Genomic DNA, 18,084 nt, shown 5'->3' on the forward strand with positions numbered 1-18,084 from the left:
TTATTCTCTTGGAACTAGTTTGGGTTTGCTGGGGATAAATAATACACTGGCTCTTTCCTCAAAGATGTTCCAGACTGGGAGCAGAGAAGACAAATGTGCAGATCATACTGTTATCAGAGCATAAGATGATTCCTACACTAAAGGAATGTTCAAGAACTAGTGATAGATCAGAGGAAGGAATGGTTAAATCTGCCTGGGGAAAAAGAGAATATATGAATGTTGAGTAGTCATTCTATGCCAAGTCTCACAGCAACCTGTGAGTTGGTATTATCATCTTTACTTGATTGTGAGACAAAGGATCAGAGACATATATAACTATCCAAGCACAAATCTTTAAGTCATGGAGCCAGTATTTTTCTTTAACTCTGGTAGATTTTAAAGTCACGTTCCTTCCACTCTAACATTTCACAAAGAAGATGATGTTCAAGTTAAATCTTAAAAAAAAAAACAAACGTGTCTTTGGCACCTGGATAAAAGGGGAGAATACTGCAGACAGAGAGAACATTCGGTGTGAATACATATAGGTGGGAAATGCATTTGGGAGTCTTAACCCAGAGTAAGATCTGAAATGATGAAGCACCAGTGCATGAGGGCCCAGTGATACAGAATGTGGCTGAATCAATGGACAATGAGCTAATTCTTGAACAGTCTTTGTTTTAGAATAAAGATAAGATATTATCTTTGCTATGTTTGATAAAACATTTTGATTTTATTCTGTGGGTGACAGAGAGTCAGTGGATGATAGAAAGCTAAAGAGAAGCACTAATATAATTATATTTTCATTTAAAATGATAACTCTAATAGGAATGTGAAGGACACCTTAGAAACAAAAGAGCTGAAACCAGAAAAGATTCTTCCTCTACTGATTTGCGCCTGGCCTTCCATGGGACACCAATCATGTGGTACTCTATGTGAATGTTGCCAGCTAGCGCTGTGAAATTGTCCTACTCTGCACCATAGGATTTCTTTCTCCCACACCTTGTCATGCCTTTCCAGAACTGTACCTGAAATTCTTGCATTGCTGTCTTTCAAATTTACATGTCTATCTTCTTTTAGTAGACTGTGAGCTGCTTATGAGCAGAGAGTAAGTCTCGTCTCTCCATCCCAGTATTTAGGCCAGGAACCAGAATGCAGTCTCCACAAAGACTTTGTGAACGAGTAAATGAAGAAATAAAATTCCACAGCAGTACAGAAGAGTTGTAAGATCATGAGTCAGATGTCCTTGAGCTCAAAAACTCAGCCATTTTTTACTTCTGTGAACTTCAACAGAGTCCATCTCATTGAGATGGTTTTCCCAACTCTGAAATAGAAATAATAACACCTAATTGTGGAATTGTCATAACTATGAAAAATGTAGGTAACATGTTTGTATAAATTCTTAGCCCTAGTAGCACTTCGGAGAAGGCAATGGCACCCCACTCCAGTACTCTTGCCTGGAAAATCCCATGGATGGAGGAGCCTGGTGGGCTGCAGTCCATGGGGTCGCTAAGAGTCTGGCACGACAGAGCGACTTCTCTCTCACTTTTCACTTTCATGCATTGGAGAAGGAAATGGCAACCCACTCCAGTGTTCTTGCCTGGAGAATCCCAGGGACGGGGGAGCCTGGTGGGCTGCCGTCTATGGGGTCGCACAGAGTCAGACATGACTGAAGCGACTTAGCAGCAGCAGCAGCAGTAGCACTTAATAAATGGTAGAGTTTTTATTAGCTGTCCTCAATGATATCAGTGCTGCCCATTTCCTTGGAAGCCTGCAATTAAATATACTCCAACCAGCTTCCAACTTTCAGTATCTGAATTTCTGTTTCACAAGTTTCTTTCTAGAACTTCAGGAGACATGCCAGAAGTGTTGGAACATTAATAACCAGTGACTGACGGGAGCCAATGTATGACTCCACAACTCTTTCACCCTTCCAGTGGGAGGTGTGTGCCCTGTGTTACCCTTAGGGTCCCTCAAGGACTAAGCTCCCACGGACAGAGCTGGTTCAGTAGCACACCAGTTAGAGGCTGCTTTTCCTCTGTTACTTCCTCTCTCTTCTGTGGTTATTCCTTGCACCTCCCAGATAAACAATTTGCTTCTGAAATCCTTAACGCAGGGTCTACTTCTGGGAAGATGGGAGATTTTCTTTAAATATCCAACAAGTGTCATAAAAGCAGATGATGTTTCTGCCCTTTGAAGAACTTTGAAGAAACTTTAAAAACATCATTATACCTGTGGCAGAAGTCTGGATGAGATTTTTCTTTTTTATTATAATTCCAAAAGGAATTATAATCCACAATTTGCTGTCAAATTGGCTCGTCATGGGTTCAAATGGGTTTCCATATCTGGTGGTTTGATAATTGGAAGCACCTTTTAGTCTTTGTTCTTAATAGCCCTGGAACATGGTCCACTGGGGAAGGATTATGGCATGTTTTCAGTTGTTCTCGGAAGAATTCCATGCTTAGCCTATATCTTCCTTGGGAAGGTATTATATGGTAAAAATCAACCAGGAGTTTATTCATGGAACCTCTCCTTTGTTTTTCCTCTCCCTCCTCATGCCCTTCTCTCCTTCTGACAATCTTCCAGGTGTGGTTTCAGAACCGAAGAGCCAAATTCCGCAGGAATGAGAGAGCCATGCTGGCCAATAAAAATGCTTCCCTCCTCAAATCCTACTCAGGAGACGTGACTGCTGTGGAGCAGCCCATCGTACCTCGTCCTGCTCCAAGACCCACTGATTATCTCTCCTGGGGGACGGCCTCTCCGTACAGGTGAATGACTGGCTCACTCTCCCTTGCTTCACCTCCACACATTTCTCAGCGGTTGGTCACATTCAAAGCTGCTTGTGCAGCTGGCTGACATTTCTTACTGGGTTAACCTCTTCAGAGACATTCAACTTGCTGACATCCCCAGATTTTCACAGGAGATCACTAGTTGCCCCAGGAGCAGGGTCTGGGGCAGAAGAGAGAGGGGCAGGCCAACAGCAGTCTCCTCTTGGACTCAGGAACTCTTGCAAAGGTTTCAAAGATGGGGAAGAATCTAAAAGAAAAAATCATTAAGCTATGCCCAGAGTCCCTCTTGCAATCATTCTGGAACAAAACTTTATTCCATTTCCAAATTGGATAGATCGGTTGGATTATGCTCAAGTAGGAATTTAACACATAAGGCTCTAAGTGTAGGACCAAAGGCAAACTTCACAATAAAACTGATGTGGAATGAAAAGAAGTAAGGAAGGGGAAACAGAAGGAGAGAGACAGAGAGAGAAGGGAAAAAACCCAAGATCATTCAGATCACTCTAATGGCCATAGTTCTTTATTAATAGGTGGGAATGTCTTATGATCCAAGATGCTTTCCTATTCTATTGCTAGTTCTTGTCAACTTATTTGAAGTTCTTTTGGGGTTAGTTTGTGTGGGTTTAAAAAATACATATATGAAAGCAGTGTATAATTTTCACTAAATTTTTATATTTAAAAGGTGAAAAATATGAAGGAAGCAAATAACATAATGTTGTTTCAATTGCTTGGAAAGCTTTTAACTTTCATTGATTATGCTGTTCAGAAAAAAACAGACAAATGCCAGAGGGAAGCTGAAACATATGTGCCTAATGCATTGTCATCAGCCTAAAGTGTCTATTTGAACCTAAGCCTGAGTGCTCTTAGAAACCAGGTCAAGGCTCTGTGTTCTCTGGCCAATTGCAGCAGAGGAAGAAGTATTTACAAACCACTTACTATGCTCCTGTTTACCTTTTTATTGTTAAAGTTAATCAAGAGTTTAAAGAGAGGTTTTAAACTAAGTATAAGAGATTATCTCCCAGTTGATGCTGAGTTCCTGATGTGAAATGCAACATTAGTGAAATGCTGATAGTTTCAAATTTGATCTCTCTAATTAAAGCAAAAACCTTACCTAAATATTCTTTCTGTTTGAAATCAATTCCTTGAAAGAAATGCCATAAATGCATTTGGAAATTTCTTTTCAATTCCCCATTTTGAAATTAGCCTGAATTGCTTTGGTCTATGCTTAGGAAATTGGAAATTACTATTGCTCTTAGACATAGTATGCTTCGCTAATTTCAAAAGATTAGTCCTATTTGTGTGTCCTTTTTAAAATTTAGACTCCTCTCCAAAAGGATTTACTGAAAAATATATTTTGCAGACCATTATAAAATCACATATTCTTTAATTTCTTAAATAAGTGAAAGATTGCTTTGGTGGTTTTTTTTTTTTTTTAATAAATATTGATAACTCATAGACTCATTAAATGGTTTGGGAAATGGATGTGGATCAGAGCTTGAAGTCTCTGGTTTGAATTTGGTCACAACCAGGAAGTTTAGCTCCTTTTTATTTATTCCTGGATCCTAGTAAGGAACTTTTTTTTACCAGCTGTAATAACCCAGATGGCTGTCATGTGGTCCTTACCAGTGAGAGATGGAGGGCAGTATACTGCATAGTGGGGATGAAAACCTTCATATTGGGCTAGATTACTTGGACCTCAGCAGAAGTTCAAATCCCATGCCTGCATTGTACATACTTTGTATATGGGCATCTAACTGAAATTATTAGCATGCAATTTATGTATGCCTTTTGGGGAAGTGTTATATTTTAATTTGAAAGATTGTGTAGAAATACTAGATACACTTTTAAAAAAACACTCATAATTCCACCATCTTGAGATAACTAGTGTTTATTTTTGCAATTAGAGTTCAGTATTTTATATAGTATAGACATAGTGTAAATACTATTTTGTATTCTGCTCCTTTCACTTAAAATCATATAACCTAGTTACTTCTTATTCAATTCATGGTATACTTTTATATCTTTTCTCTCTTAGACACAGAGTTTGTTAAAAAATAATTAAAAATTTCACAGAATCTGACTGTTCATATTCTGTATGAAGAATAAATTAATCTCCAGATTTAAGTAGAAAAATGATGGTTTAAACAGTAATTTAATCAACAATTATGTTTTTGACCCAGTGTTGACTGAAGTGTTTATATTTTGATTAATTTCAAAAAGTGGCAAAAAATTATCTTGTTCCTTAAAGATATTTCTGCTGTGTTTAGAGCCAAAATACTCATTATGATCTCACATTTTGAAGCTTGGTAGGAAATATAAGTGTTTTTAAGGAAATATAAAAGAAAACCAAGTGATGAAAAGCAAAGGAAATGATAAATCTTTTGTGTTATGGAAAATTAACTCACTATTTCTGTTGGTACTATTATGTCAAATTAGTTATCTCACATGTGACATTCATTAAAAAGCATTTCTCTTGGTTAATCCTTGGATACTCCTGTGTGGCAGCTTTGTCCTTGATCTGGTTCCAAAGAAGAGATTGAACACTTGCCCAAATTTAAGCCTTTGGCACGCAGAGTTAGAGCTAGGGCTCATGAATCCTGTTTCTGTCTAATGTATTAGGCCATATAACCCTACTTTCATTCACATTAAATCTTACTCTATTGAAAATAGTAAAAAGAATAAGACTGGAAAACTACGTAATCATGCCTGTTTGATTCAGGATTTGTCTCAGATGTGGGAAGCATGCCTGCCACTGAGGTCCATGTTCTGGAGTGTGTGGGCATTCCCTGGCATGAGTGAGACATGCAACCCAGGGACTGTGAGGAGACAATTTTGCCAGAGAGGACAGTTTGCTGACTTCCACAGCTCTCCCCTGGAAGAAGAGAGGAGGAAACCAAGTCTCAAAGCAGATAGCTTGCGTATGGTCAGAATTATAATATGGGAAACAGCCAACGCTTTTTTTTTTTCTGGGTGTCTTTTATATCCAGAGTGGTGGTTGTATAATTAATCATCCAAACTAGGACGCTTGTGAGAGTAAAAGGGGGTGCTATTAATAATGACACAAGGACAACAGGCTTCAGCTGGGATTGTCCCTGGCAAACTGAGACATATGGTTCACTCTATTTATAGCATGTCCGGACCTCCTTCATTACCTCGAGGATATTAGAGGTGATGATGTCAGGCAGGCAACTGAGTCGCCCAGAGTAGCAAAGTAGTCCCTAACTGGACACTACTGTCCTGGCAGGTGTCTTCTTTATCTACCCAAAGCCAGTTGAACGAAGCTTGTCTTCAGTGCGCATACTCACTGCTTTGCTCAGAACTGTTTCCTTAGGCAACTGAAAGCACACACAAGCACCAGAGTTATTAAGACTCCTTGACTTGTACAGTTTTGCCTCTTGGGCAGCAGTGATTTACAAAGTCCTGGACTTTTGACTGTTGTTTGGAATGAAGTAGTCAAGAAGCCTCTCCTCAGGGACATCCTTTCCTGTGAAAGATAGATAAAGAATGGTCTGGCTCTGCAGTACTGGTCTGGAGTGCCATTTCCAGAGGGAGGGCTGGGCTTCAAAGGAAACTAGTGACAAGTGAAAGAGAGGCCAGTGATCCTTATCCACGATTTCCCTCCCCCAACCTTTTCCTCCTCCTCCCCTCATTTGATCGTGGTCACAGTGCTGCCTGACATCTGCTGAACGCATTTGGCTCATTTCTCCCTTTCACACTTTCAAAAATAGATCCTCCTCCCTCCCAAGATGTTGTTTACACGAGGGGCTTCATAACGGATTCTAACGGAAGACACTGAAAAGGTAACTTGTCAGAGGGGGAAGAGGGTGGCTGCTGTGGGTAGGGTGTAAGTGGGAATTAAGTATGTTCAAGAAAGCGGGGCTTACAGTCCTAGAAATGAAAGTGGTGAGGTCTTCCAGTGGGAAATACTATTGGAAACCAGAACTGCAAGAAAAATATGTCCATAGAGTTCAGGGTAGCCTGATAGCCTAGAGAAGGGCTCTTCAAGGATTACTGGGCATATGAATCACCTGGGATCATGTTACAGCGCAGACTCAGATTCAGTAAGTCTAGGGCAAGACCTGGGAATTGTACATCTAACATGCTCCCATGTGATGCCCAGGCTGTGGACACTTGGTACATGCTTTGAATAGTGAGGCTTTAGAGGATATAGGACAGAGGTCAGAAGAACTATGTTCTTGTCCTGGCTCTTGTTGCTCTTCAAGGCCAGTTGAGTCATGGATCTCTTATGTGCTTTGTATCTAAGATTGAGCTAGTAAGAATTTCCCTATTATATATCACACAGGGGCATTTGGAACCTATGGTTAAGCAACGTGCATTTCAAAAAGAAAAACAAAAATCACTGAGACAGCAGAAAGATGCAAGACTTCATATATAAAACAGTTTTAGAGGAAAAATGTTTACAATGGCAGATGAATCACTGAACATGCAGTGCAAACTGAAGTCTTAGTAATGAAATATGGTCCAAATGTGTCTACTTTAAGAGCTAAATGCACATTTAAAGAGATCAACTTCTGAGTTTTAAAAACAGAAGTTGGAAATGATTGCTTAAATTACAAAAGATCACTTCCCAAAGGATTTATTGGGTCTCTCTTTAAAAGTTTAAATTCCCCTAGGAAAACTCATATTGAATTTTATGAGATGGAAGCGCGTAAACCTCTGTTGTTCTTGCACTGACAACAGAACAAACCCAAGAGATGATCTCCAACCTTTACACATCACAAACAGACTCACAAAAACCTCAAGCTCTATAGCCTTTGGAAAAATCTGAGAACCCTCAGGATCCCAGAAAGACACACAGACTTCTTGGGCTGACAGATCTGTCTTTGGGGTGAATTTTTCCATAGTTTGTTATCATTAGTCCAGAAGGATCAAATAGAAAACAGAGTTGAAAACTGAGTCAGGTATGATCCAGCCCCACCCTCAGCTCTCCTTAATTGTTTTGTGATTGGTGGGATCTGCATTCTGGGTGACTGGAAAACAGAAGGGGAGATGTTCGTAAGTTTCCAGGCTTCCATACCATGCATAGTACTTTCCATACTTCCTTTGGTGTTTGACAGGCATTTTAACAGATTATTCCTCAGGACAACCTCTCAAGGTAGGTTGAAATTATCAAAAATGATTTGTCCCCCAGTGAAAACAGAACTCTAACCCTGCTGGTGGTTAGCATTCTGCTGTCTATGGCTGAGCTCCATCTGTTAGGAATCTCCAAATAAGGAGATGGAAAAATTTCAAGCTTACTTAAATGTGTCAGCTCTGTGCAAGTTCCAGAGCAGATTCGCTGAATCAACAGATGGGATACAAGTATTTCTTTTTCATCTCTGATTCCTCAATGCCTTTTATTCATCAGTATGATTTCTTGGTCACGGACACAAAGAACTTTGCATTCTTAAAAACCAAATAGAAATGTTGCTTTGGCCAAATGCTATAAGCCCAGTCTTAGTACTTATCTCATGTCTCCATCCTGTTAGGGGAATAGGCAGAAGATCAACGGGCAAGATCTCTAGGTGTCAGTAAGCAAGCTCTTTGTGTTATCATGTACTTAATAAATTAATTAGTTTTAACCTCATCTTTTTAGCCCAGGAAGCTTAATCCTGTTTAGGAAGGCCATGATCTGAATGATCCCCAAAATTTGGTTGAAAACAGCTTATTAACCTCATTGGTTTCTGTCTTGTGAGAAAACATTTCAGAGTTCTCTTTATTTTCCTAACACAGAGCTTCAAAAGTTTTGATGACATGGAAAACAGGTGTTCATGAACAATCTTTCAGATTGGCAGCCACTCAAGGCTTTCTTGCATCTGTTGTTACTTTTGGAAGTGGGTCCTCTCCATCATATTTCTAAGGCCTTTTAAAAGCATGACTAAGCTGCTTTTAGATTAATTTTGTCTTTTCTGACAGTAACATGTCTGGATTGGCACTGGTATGTCAAGGGACTGGTCCCTACTTGCCTAAATGGCACTTTTAATTTAGGTTGAGAGACTAGACTCATGTCAAACTACTGGAGGAAAAACAGACTCATTTTCTTTAGTATATGCACAAAATATTGCTGAGGTCTTTGCCTATAGAGTTGTGTATTCTAAGCATTTATTTAGAGGCTGTGAATTAAGACAGTCTCTGTTTCTTCATCTTCTTATGGCTATGCAATGCTGAAATGTTAGACCAGTTTTTGAAAGTTTATAACTTTTCTAAACATTTATCAAGTGAAAATCTTATCACTTATCAAGCATCTAGGATATTGCAAAACTCATTCATTAATAGCAACTTCTTTCTTTTTTATTCTGATAACCTTCTAACTTGAGAAATACCTATAAGGCATTACCATGGTCTCAAAACACAGTGGTGTCTTTATAAAAGAACCACAGTACAAGTAGACAAGAGTGCTGTTCTCAACTCTGCAAACACAGCCTGTTTAAGGAAAGGTGTCTCAGTGAAAATCTAGTCTCCCAGGTAAAATACAACTCTAATTTCACTAATTTGGGTTTGAGATGGGAAGTGAATCAGCATTCATCTCATTTGGAATATTAACATTTGGTCTGCATTAGAGACAGAGTCTCAATATTTCCAAGAAATGTGTTACCATACTAAGTCTTCAGACTAGAAAACCAGATGACACTAGTAAATTATGAAGTGTACAGCAAAATGGTTGTATAATAGACAAAATTGAAATCACAAGTAAAATACACATTTCTAGAAAACAGTAACAGCATCTTCAGCAAACTAATCCCCCACAGTTCTAATTCCCTTTGTCAACTAAGGAAAATGGACCACACCCTTGATTATCAAAAGAAAAAGAGAATCTCTATTAAATGAAACTTTCCTTGTCCAGAATCTCAAAGAATGTCTCTAGAAACTGAGTCAAATACTTAAAAGCACAGTATTCCATGTTTGCCATATTTCCAGTTTGCCATCAGAGAACTTTTTCTCTTTTTGCTCTCTCATGAAATTTTACCTTCCTGTTTTCAGAAGCCATTCAATTTTATTCTCAGTATTTAACAAAAAAACAGATAACTCAAAATCCCAACTTATCTCCTATACATTTAAACTGGTAACATATATCATCTTTAGGACTTAATTCTCTCACAGAAATCTGGCTAAGAAAGGCTGATTTGGTTGATTTCATAATATACAACTTAGGTTAATTTCCTAAATCCAGTTGTCTCTTTTCTTAGATACGTAGATTTTTTTGTTTCTTTGAAATCTTAGATTTCAGTATATCCTAGAAATTTCTCAAGTATGTGATTTATGGATTTGCATTTCTTTCTGATAGGGTCTTGAATGGAAGCATGTAATTCACATAGAATTTGAATGATAATATGTAAATGAATTTTGAAGATAAGTGAAACTTCTTGGTATACTGTAACAAAAGAAAAAAAACTTGTCCCATTTTAACAGGTTGTTCTGATTATTTTTTTTTTTCACTCCTAATTAAAACCTACTGAATTGAGACTGTTTTTCAGCTGTTGTCTTTTGGTAGATAGTGGTTGGAGTAATAGTCTATTCTGTAAATCTAACCTGCACCAATATTTATTCATTTTTTGGTTACCGTTAAAAGCTATTTGTGGTGGATTAAGAATATGCAGTCATCAGCCCCTGCTTTTGTTATGTCCCTTCTGATTTTTCTCATTCTAGTAAGATGCCAAAATTAATGGGAAGGACTGGTTCCTTAAAATCAAAGTCTGTTGGTAAAATACTTTTAGAAATCATTACTCACAGCAGGGTGACCGAGATCACTGATACTGAGCAGTAATCAGTTTAATCATACAGTACCTAGATATTTCTCAGTTACTTATCTATTCACTAAATACTTTCTTGAATGCCAAATATGTGCTAGATATGGTGTGAGCTCTACCTGGAGGCACAGTGGTGAACAAGGCAGATGTGGTGTCTCATCTATGGAGCTTATTGTTGAGGAATTAAAATTAAGTGCTGAAAGGAAAAGTACAGGGTGCTATAGATGAACCTAACTTTGTCTAGACAGTTAAGATCAGGTACCCAGAAAGCAGTAACAGTTTTCATTTTCAAAAATGTAAGAGTGTAGTATTATTTTGGAACCCTTCCGAGTCTTCCTCCTGCAGTAGGACACCCATATAAATACTCACATACATACCAGTGTTATAAGGGTCTTAAATTAAGGATGTATATTTCTAGTAAGACATATTATAATTTTTAACCCAATTTTCCTGGGTTAATTGCTAGTAACTGAGCTGGAACAAGCTATTGTGAGTTTTGACTATAATTCTTGACTCGAAGTCTTGACTGCATGGTGTCCCAAATAAGTATTAATGATATGTAATCTTCCTATTTGTAGAGTAGCTTTAGTTTTTTTCTCTTTCTGGTCCAACACTTGATCCCCAGAACCTCAAACTCCTGTGTGGCTGACAAAATTGCACAGGAATGCAGGCATCAGCAGAGCACATGTCATTCCATTTATAAGTCTATCTCATTCCAGCCCTCAGTTAAAAGGTATTTTGCTAATCTTAGAAACAACTAGAAATATGTTCATTTAATTAAAATGAATTGTTCCTTTATATATATTTAGTATCAAGTAATAGATACCTTGCATCCTAGTCTAAGAAATCTTTACTTTTCCTTTTAAAGAAATTCTTAGATGCAATTAACAGAAAGCCACTAATTACAAATTTCTGTCCAGTGGTATTCCTAGGTCTTAATTACAGTCTCTGACTTTGGGCTTTTCTCCACAATAAGAACAGTCAGAAACAATTACCTCTGAGGTCAGGAATACTGAAACTGGATCATTTGCTAGTTTATATAGGATATTTAAACATTTCCAAAATAATGGACACGGCATGCAGTGTAAGCTGCTCAAGTACTTTTGAGTAAAAGTTATAAAATCAAGGCCAATAGGGACAGAAACTTCTTGATTCTGCAATACTTGGTACCATCAACCAGTGGATCAGGAAAGCCAGAGAAGTCATCTTAGGTTGTTTGGTTCTTCAAGGAAACTATTTAATATGGTATTCAGTGATTATCTAAAATGTGTTAAAATGTGTTAGAATTCAAGTCAGCTACCCAGAGTGAGGAAGGCAAAATGCCCTTTAGTTTCTTTTTCCAAATGCCTCCTTCTCTTCCTCCTTGCTCCCAGAAACTAGTGATGTCGGCAGGACATGATTAAATACTGTTTTAATTGGTCAGCTGATGAAGCACCTGCTATCCACCATAAGCAGCTTTCTTCTCTCACCCCAGAAATAAATCATTACTCACTGTATCCAACACAGAAAATACTTTCCCCCTCACCTTGTTCCACTCTCCACTGCTTTCCCCTGCCCTTCAAAGCACTTGCCACTAAGGACCTTCAACACACTAAGGGCCTTAGACTAATGAAAACCTGGGGCTGTGAGGGACCTCAGAGGTCATGTAGTCCAACCTGCCTGCCCCCATCCTGAGAGTTGTACCCAGCTGGGGCACAGACTTGCGACTTCATGAAACTAATGCCTCTTATTCTCCCTGCTCTCTCCTTTGTCCCTACAGCGCCATGGCTACTTATTCTGCCACATGTGCCAACAATAACCCTGCACAGGGCATCAACATGGCCAACAGCATTGCCAACCTGAGACTGAAGGCCAAGGAATATAGTTTACAGAGGAACCAGGTGCCAACAGTCAACTGAGGAAAAAAAATAATTAAACAGGCCTAAGAAGAAATCAAAAACCATAAGACACCTATCCTGCTCTGTCATTTCTACATCTGCTGGAAAAAAAATAAAAATAAAAACAAACAAACAAAAAAACCAGAACTAAACTATTGGGACCATGGCAGAGAAAAGCAGGAGAGGAGCAAAATGAAAATTAGTTAACAAATGTTCCTCCTCCCTCTGGGATACCACCACCACTTGCTTCTGTGTGTGTTAATTTTGTTTTTCCTTCTATTCATATGCTTTGCTTAATATACTCTGAGCTTCTTCAGTTAAGTTCAGCCCACCCACCCCCATGATTGTATGGGTTTTTAAAGAATCGACAGCAGCCAAAGAAACCATATATGTATGTATATATATTCAGAATACTTGCCTATAGTCTCCTCAGTGAACCTCAGTGCCTTACCCCACCCTTCTTCCCAGTTCTCTGAACAGAAGCTCTAGGAACTTCTGAAAAGCCAAAGTCTTTCTGAAGAATTTGTGCCAGACATAATTCCCTTGCTCATTGTCTCCATCTCTGTTGGTCATGGTAAGGTTATTCTATCAGCTACTATGGGAGTGGGGGGGAAACAAAGCAATTGTATACAACATCTGGTCACTGGCCTGTCTAATCCAATGTGATTGGCTACGTCTGGCTAATTCTAAGCTCTAAGCAATAAAGGATAATATCACCCCACTACTACCCCTCACCCCTATCCAAGCAAACAGCCATCTTAAGTTAAAGATATTTGTTGTTTCTTGAGTAATTTGCTAACATAGGCTTATTTGATAGAAGACATATTTTTCACTTGAGAGAGGAAGAGACATTTCTCTAGGAAAACAAACACTAAGTTGTGAAAGGCATGGCCTACATCTCTTTGGTGCCTTAAGGGTAGTCAAATGCACACTTATATATATACTGTATATATTTATATATTATATATATATATATAAAATATTCTTGCAAGCTTGAGTTTGCAGTTTCTCAAACATTACCAAGAGCAAATTTCACACCATCATCAGTGTCCTTATTTTTAATGTGGTAAGACTTTTTATTAGGGATCTTGTTTCCTTTCTTTCTCTACACAAAATTCTCACTATGGCCACAGAGCAATTGATAAGCACCTGTTTAAGAACAGTTATAATTTTCACATTAGCATTTTAAATACATTAGAAACAATTGAGGCTATGAAAATGTCCTTGAGTTTGGCACCTGAACTCTGGTGAAAGGCTGATACATACTAAACTAGAGTGAGAATTAGACTTAGCAGAGGAAAAGCCATTTAGTTATCTGTCCTTTTCCCACTCAACAGGAATACGAAAGATACATGATTCAGTGAAATACTTAAAGGTTTAGCTAAATTCTAAGAATCTGAAAGGCAATTGTTGGCTATTTGTATCTTCTAATCTATTGACATAAAGTTTAGTATCTAGGGCTGGGAGCCAGGACTGACTGATCTTTTGTTTCTTTCTCTTTGTTTCCACCCATGCTTTTGTAATTTGTCAGGTAGACATGACCAAACCACATTATCATGCAGTGCCTTGGTTTACCTTTTTTTTGTAAAATGGGTTTAACAAAGTTACCTACCTCACAGGGGTGTTGTGAGGCTCTAATCATTTGCTTCTTTATTCTTTCCTGTATTCTCTGTATGTCCAGCACTTTGTAGCCATGGGAGGGAAGGGATTATGAAAGTAAACGATGTTAATAGAGGGCTATGGTACCCAGAAGCCTTGTTTTTTAGCAAGGAGAAGCTACCTTGCTGTAAGTACTTATAACCTTGCATTTGGAAATGAGAAATAGGCTTATATTTGCAGACCTCTCAAAAAATCACTTCATTTAACCAAAAAATAACTTGAGACACACAGAACAGACATCTCTTTGACTTATATTTTCATCTTGACCAACTTGGATTTATAATAATTTTTTAAATTAGTTGAAAAGCTTTAGATTGATTTTGGCCAAATATGCCAACTGTGAGTAACAGGCAAGGATTTGGGATTTAAGGTGCACTTTCAGTACACATTCGTGATTTTCCCTGGCATATCAGATTGAACTAATGGTGGTATTTTCAGTCAAACAGTCATCAATCTGGAAATGTATTTCCAATGTTGATTCTAAACTTATTTTAATAAGAAGCCCATCTTATATGCATTTTGCTTTCATCAACTGATTTCCTCTTCTTTTAACATACTATTGAGTCATTTCTTACTGAATGGTTTATGTAGGCTGGCTGAACAACACACATTACTGCTTCCTAAAGTATTCTTCAACTAATTCTCTTGTCCCACTAGCTGCCGCGGATTATCAAGTTTTTATCCTAATAGATCAAAACATTCTTTGTGAAAAGAGTGCAGTCCAAGAAACTAGTGAACCTTTGGAGTTTGGGGAGAACAACTAAGAGAAGGTTTGGGGTGTATAGTGCAGGGAATAGACATCATAGGTGAAAAGATTTTGCTAAAAATTGGGGGAATCTTAGAAGAGGGAGTAAAGAGGTAGAGGATCATGTAAAACAAGGTCATTTGAAACTTCCATCCTGACATTCATTTCGAGTGGTGAAGAGAAAAGCCTGAACCCCCATAACCCCCGTGCTGGATGAAATTAGGCAGTGCCTGGGCAAGTGCTTGCTGTCCAGGAATATCATAGAAGAATCAATGCTGTCAGCCATAGGAGCTTTTATTGCTAGTCAGTCAATACCACAAACATTGACTATGTAAGGATCTGATGGAGAAATGTACACAGGGTACCAGCACGCAATTTTATTCATTCATTATTGATTTGAAAAAATATAAGTTTCATATGTGATTTGAAAGAACAGCATTCTGGCTCCTAAACCAGGTGTGAGAGGGCCTCAGGTCCATGAGGTTCAAAGGCATATCCCTGTTCTTCATCATCTATACCCAGATAACAGATGAATACATGCCAACCGTCTGTGTTCCCAGTCCCTCCCCAAACAAGACACTGATTTGTAGAGTACCTGGAAGGTTAAATCAAGCTGGAAGAGGTGACTGAATAAAAAAGTGAATGACATTTAGGGTATAAAGATCTCATAAGAAATGTAATATGTAAATTATATCTTGCTTTATGATGTAAAATATACATTGTTTGCGCTAGAATAGAAGTGATTCCTTTTCAATAAAAAGAAAGAAGGATACGACTATGTCTGCTGAGTCTGATGGTTCTTTTCCCTTTGAAATTTAAAAATAGATCTGCTAAGATCTAAGACTGCATTCAGAAAAAAAGTGAAGGTAAGAGGAATTTCTGAACAAGAGAACTTCTTAGAGCATAATAATATTTTCTACATATTTTGTTTGTTTCTCACAGACAAAGACAACAGTGGGAGACAGTGGGGGCATTTTTTAGTAGAATGGGTAAGTGTAGAGTGAACCTTTAAGGAGACTTTTGCTTTTTTTCACCCACCCCTTTAGTATCCACAATAATGTATATCATTAGACAAAACAGATTCAGTTCAGTTCAGTTCAGTCCGACTCTTTGCGACCCCATGAATTGCAGCACGCCAGGCCTCCCTGTCCATCACCAACTCCTGGAGTTCACCCAGACTAATGACAGCCTTTTCTTTTAGAAAAAAGAGGTAACAAAGTAAAATTTCTTAAGCACCTATTGTTACAGTATTGTGTAGTAAGTGGGGGAGGGGGTGGTAGAAAAGTGAAATAGGAAAATAGTTCTTTTTCATACAAATTAAAGTAAATCTGATTTAAATGGCAACTATAGCATGAACAAATTTATGCAATAGAAAGTGAAGTCGCATCCGACTCTTTGCAACCCCATGGACTGTAGCCTACCAGGCTTCTCTGTCTATAGGATTTTCCAGGCAAGAGTGCCAGAGTAGGTTGCCATTTCCTTCTCTAGGGGATCTTCCCAACCCAGAGATTGAACCCAGGTCTCCAGCATTGCAGGCAGACGCTTTACCCTCTGAGCCACGAGGGAAGCCTATAGTTCAAGACAGTAAATGTGTCCAAGAAATAAAACAGATGGGAGTTCAGAAAAGGAAGCAAGAAAACACTGAGCTGGAATGGGAGAGAGTTTCACTGAGGAACTGGGACTTGAGTTTCATCAGCAGGGATCTGGGCAGGAGAAGGGGAGGCGATGGATTTCAGGTGGGAGGAGTTGTACAGAAGAAAGGATGAAGGGAGGGATACAAGAATGAGGAATTTGTGTTCCAGGACCATGGCAAGATGGGCCTAGAAGGGATGGAGAGCTTATTTTGAAGCAGAGTAGAAGAAAACACTGAAGACTGAAGTTGATTCTTCATCTTGCAATGTATTATGTGTCAAAGGAGTACGGATTTTTCCTCAAGCCATCGAGATTCATTGAAAGTTAGCAGGATTGTTGTGGTAAAAGGATGGAGATGAACTGGAGCAGAACAGAAACTGGAAGCAGAACAGATAGAAGAGGAACAGAAAACAAAGGATGCATAGGAAACATCTTGCAAGGAAAAAATCAGCAGAACTTTATGATGGGAGAAAGAGACTGGAGTCAAAGTAACCCTGATTTGAAACCTGGGCACAGCGGGGAGGATGAATCACTGACAAAAATCAGCAAAAACAGGAGAGGGCCAATAACAGGAGAAAGATATATTGCACTCTAAGGACTTCCCTGCTAGTCCAGTGGTTAAGGCTCGATGCTTTCACTGTGGGGGGCATGAGTTTGGTCCTTAGTCAGGGATCTAAGATGCCACATGCAGCATGGCATGGCCAAAAAAAGAAAAACCCGAAATGTAAGTGTTCAGTAAGTGAAGAAGTAGGGCTTAGAACTGAGGTCAAGGGTGGAGACAGAAATTTGGGATTCATCTTTAAGGAAGTGACACCTTGAGGTATAAGTATGAATAATTCTTTGAGAAGAAAGAGTATCATTGTGACTCAAATAATTATTTCAGTAAGTGCCTTTTGGAAGTAATTAGCCCAGGGAGAAAGACAGGACTTTGAAAAACACTTTCAATTAGGAAGAGAGCTACTGAAAGCAATTTACAAGGAGCTTTTTAAGAAATAGGGGAGAGCTCAGCTTCTTTGTTATCTCAGATTTAAGAAAAGAGAAGTTTTTAAAAAGAAGGGAATTACATTTCTCTAATAATTAACAATGTTGAACATCTTTTCATGTGCCTCTTGGCCGTCCATATGTCTTCTTTGGAGAAATGCCTTCTGCCTATTTTTTGACTGGGTTGTTTGTTTTGGTGCTGTTAAGCACCATGAGCTGTTTGTAAATTTTGAAGATATCACCTCACACCAGTCAGAACAGCTATCATCATAAAAAAAAAAAAAAAATCCACAAACAATAAATGCTGGAGAGAGTGTAGAGAGAAAGGAACTCTCCTACACTGTTGGTGGGAATGTAAATTGGAGAACAGGATTGAGGTTCCTTAAAAAATTAAAAATGGAGCTACCTTCAGTTCAGTTCAGTCGCTCAGTCATCTCTGACTCTTTGCGACCCCATAAATTGCAGCATGCCAGGCCTCCCTGTCCATCACCAACTCCCGGAGTTCACTCAGACTCACGTCCATCGAGTCAGTGATGCCATCCAGCCATCTCATCCTCTGTCGTCCCCTTCTCCTCCTGCCCCCAATCCATCCCAGCATCAGAGTCTTTTCCAATGAGTCAACTCTTCGCATGAGGTGGCCAAAGGACTGGAGTTTCAGCTTTAGCATCATTCCCTCC

General features: G+C 38.7%; 1 protein-coding gene across 2 annotated transcripts in view; it reads left to right on the plus strand.

Moving 5' to 3' along the window:
* Window positions 1-15,564, plus strand: part of PRRX1 (paired related homeobox 1) — a 78,478-nt gene extending 62,914 nt beyond the window's left edge. Inside the window, exons 3-5 of one of the 2 annotated variants that reach the window (XM_055582213.1) lie at window positions 2,563-2,744; window positions 6,494-6,565; window positions 12,273-12,408. In XM_055582213.1, the coding sequence (XP_055438188.1) occupies window positions 2,563-2,744; window positions 6,494-6,548 (237 nt within the window). In that variant the 3' untranslated portion in view covers window positions 6,549-6,565; window positions 12,273-12,408. Of the gene's footprint in view, window positions 1-2,562; window positions 2,745-6,493; window positions 6,566-12,272 lie in introns of both variants that reach the window. The other variant, XM_055582212.1, reaches the window with a different exon arrangement.
* The last annotated feature ends 2,520 nt before the right edge of the window (window positions 15,565-18,084 follow it).

This window comes from Bubalus kerabau, chromosome 5 (genome assembly GCF_029407905.1).
Source record: "Bubalus kerabau isolate K-KA32 ecotype Philippines breed swamp buffalo chromosome 5, PCC_UOA_SB_1v2, whole genome shotgun sequence".
NCBI classification, from domain to species: domain Eukaryota; kingdom Metazoa; phylum Chordata; class Mammalia; order Artiodactyla; family Bovidae; genus Bubalus; species Bubalus kerabau.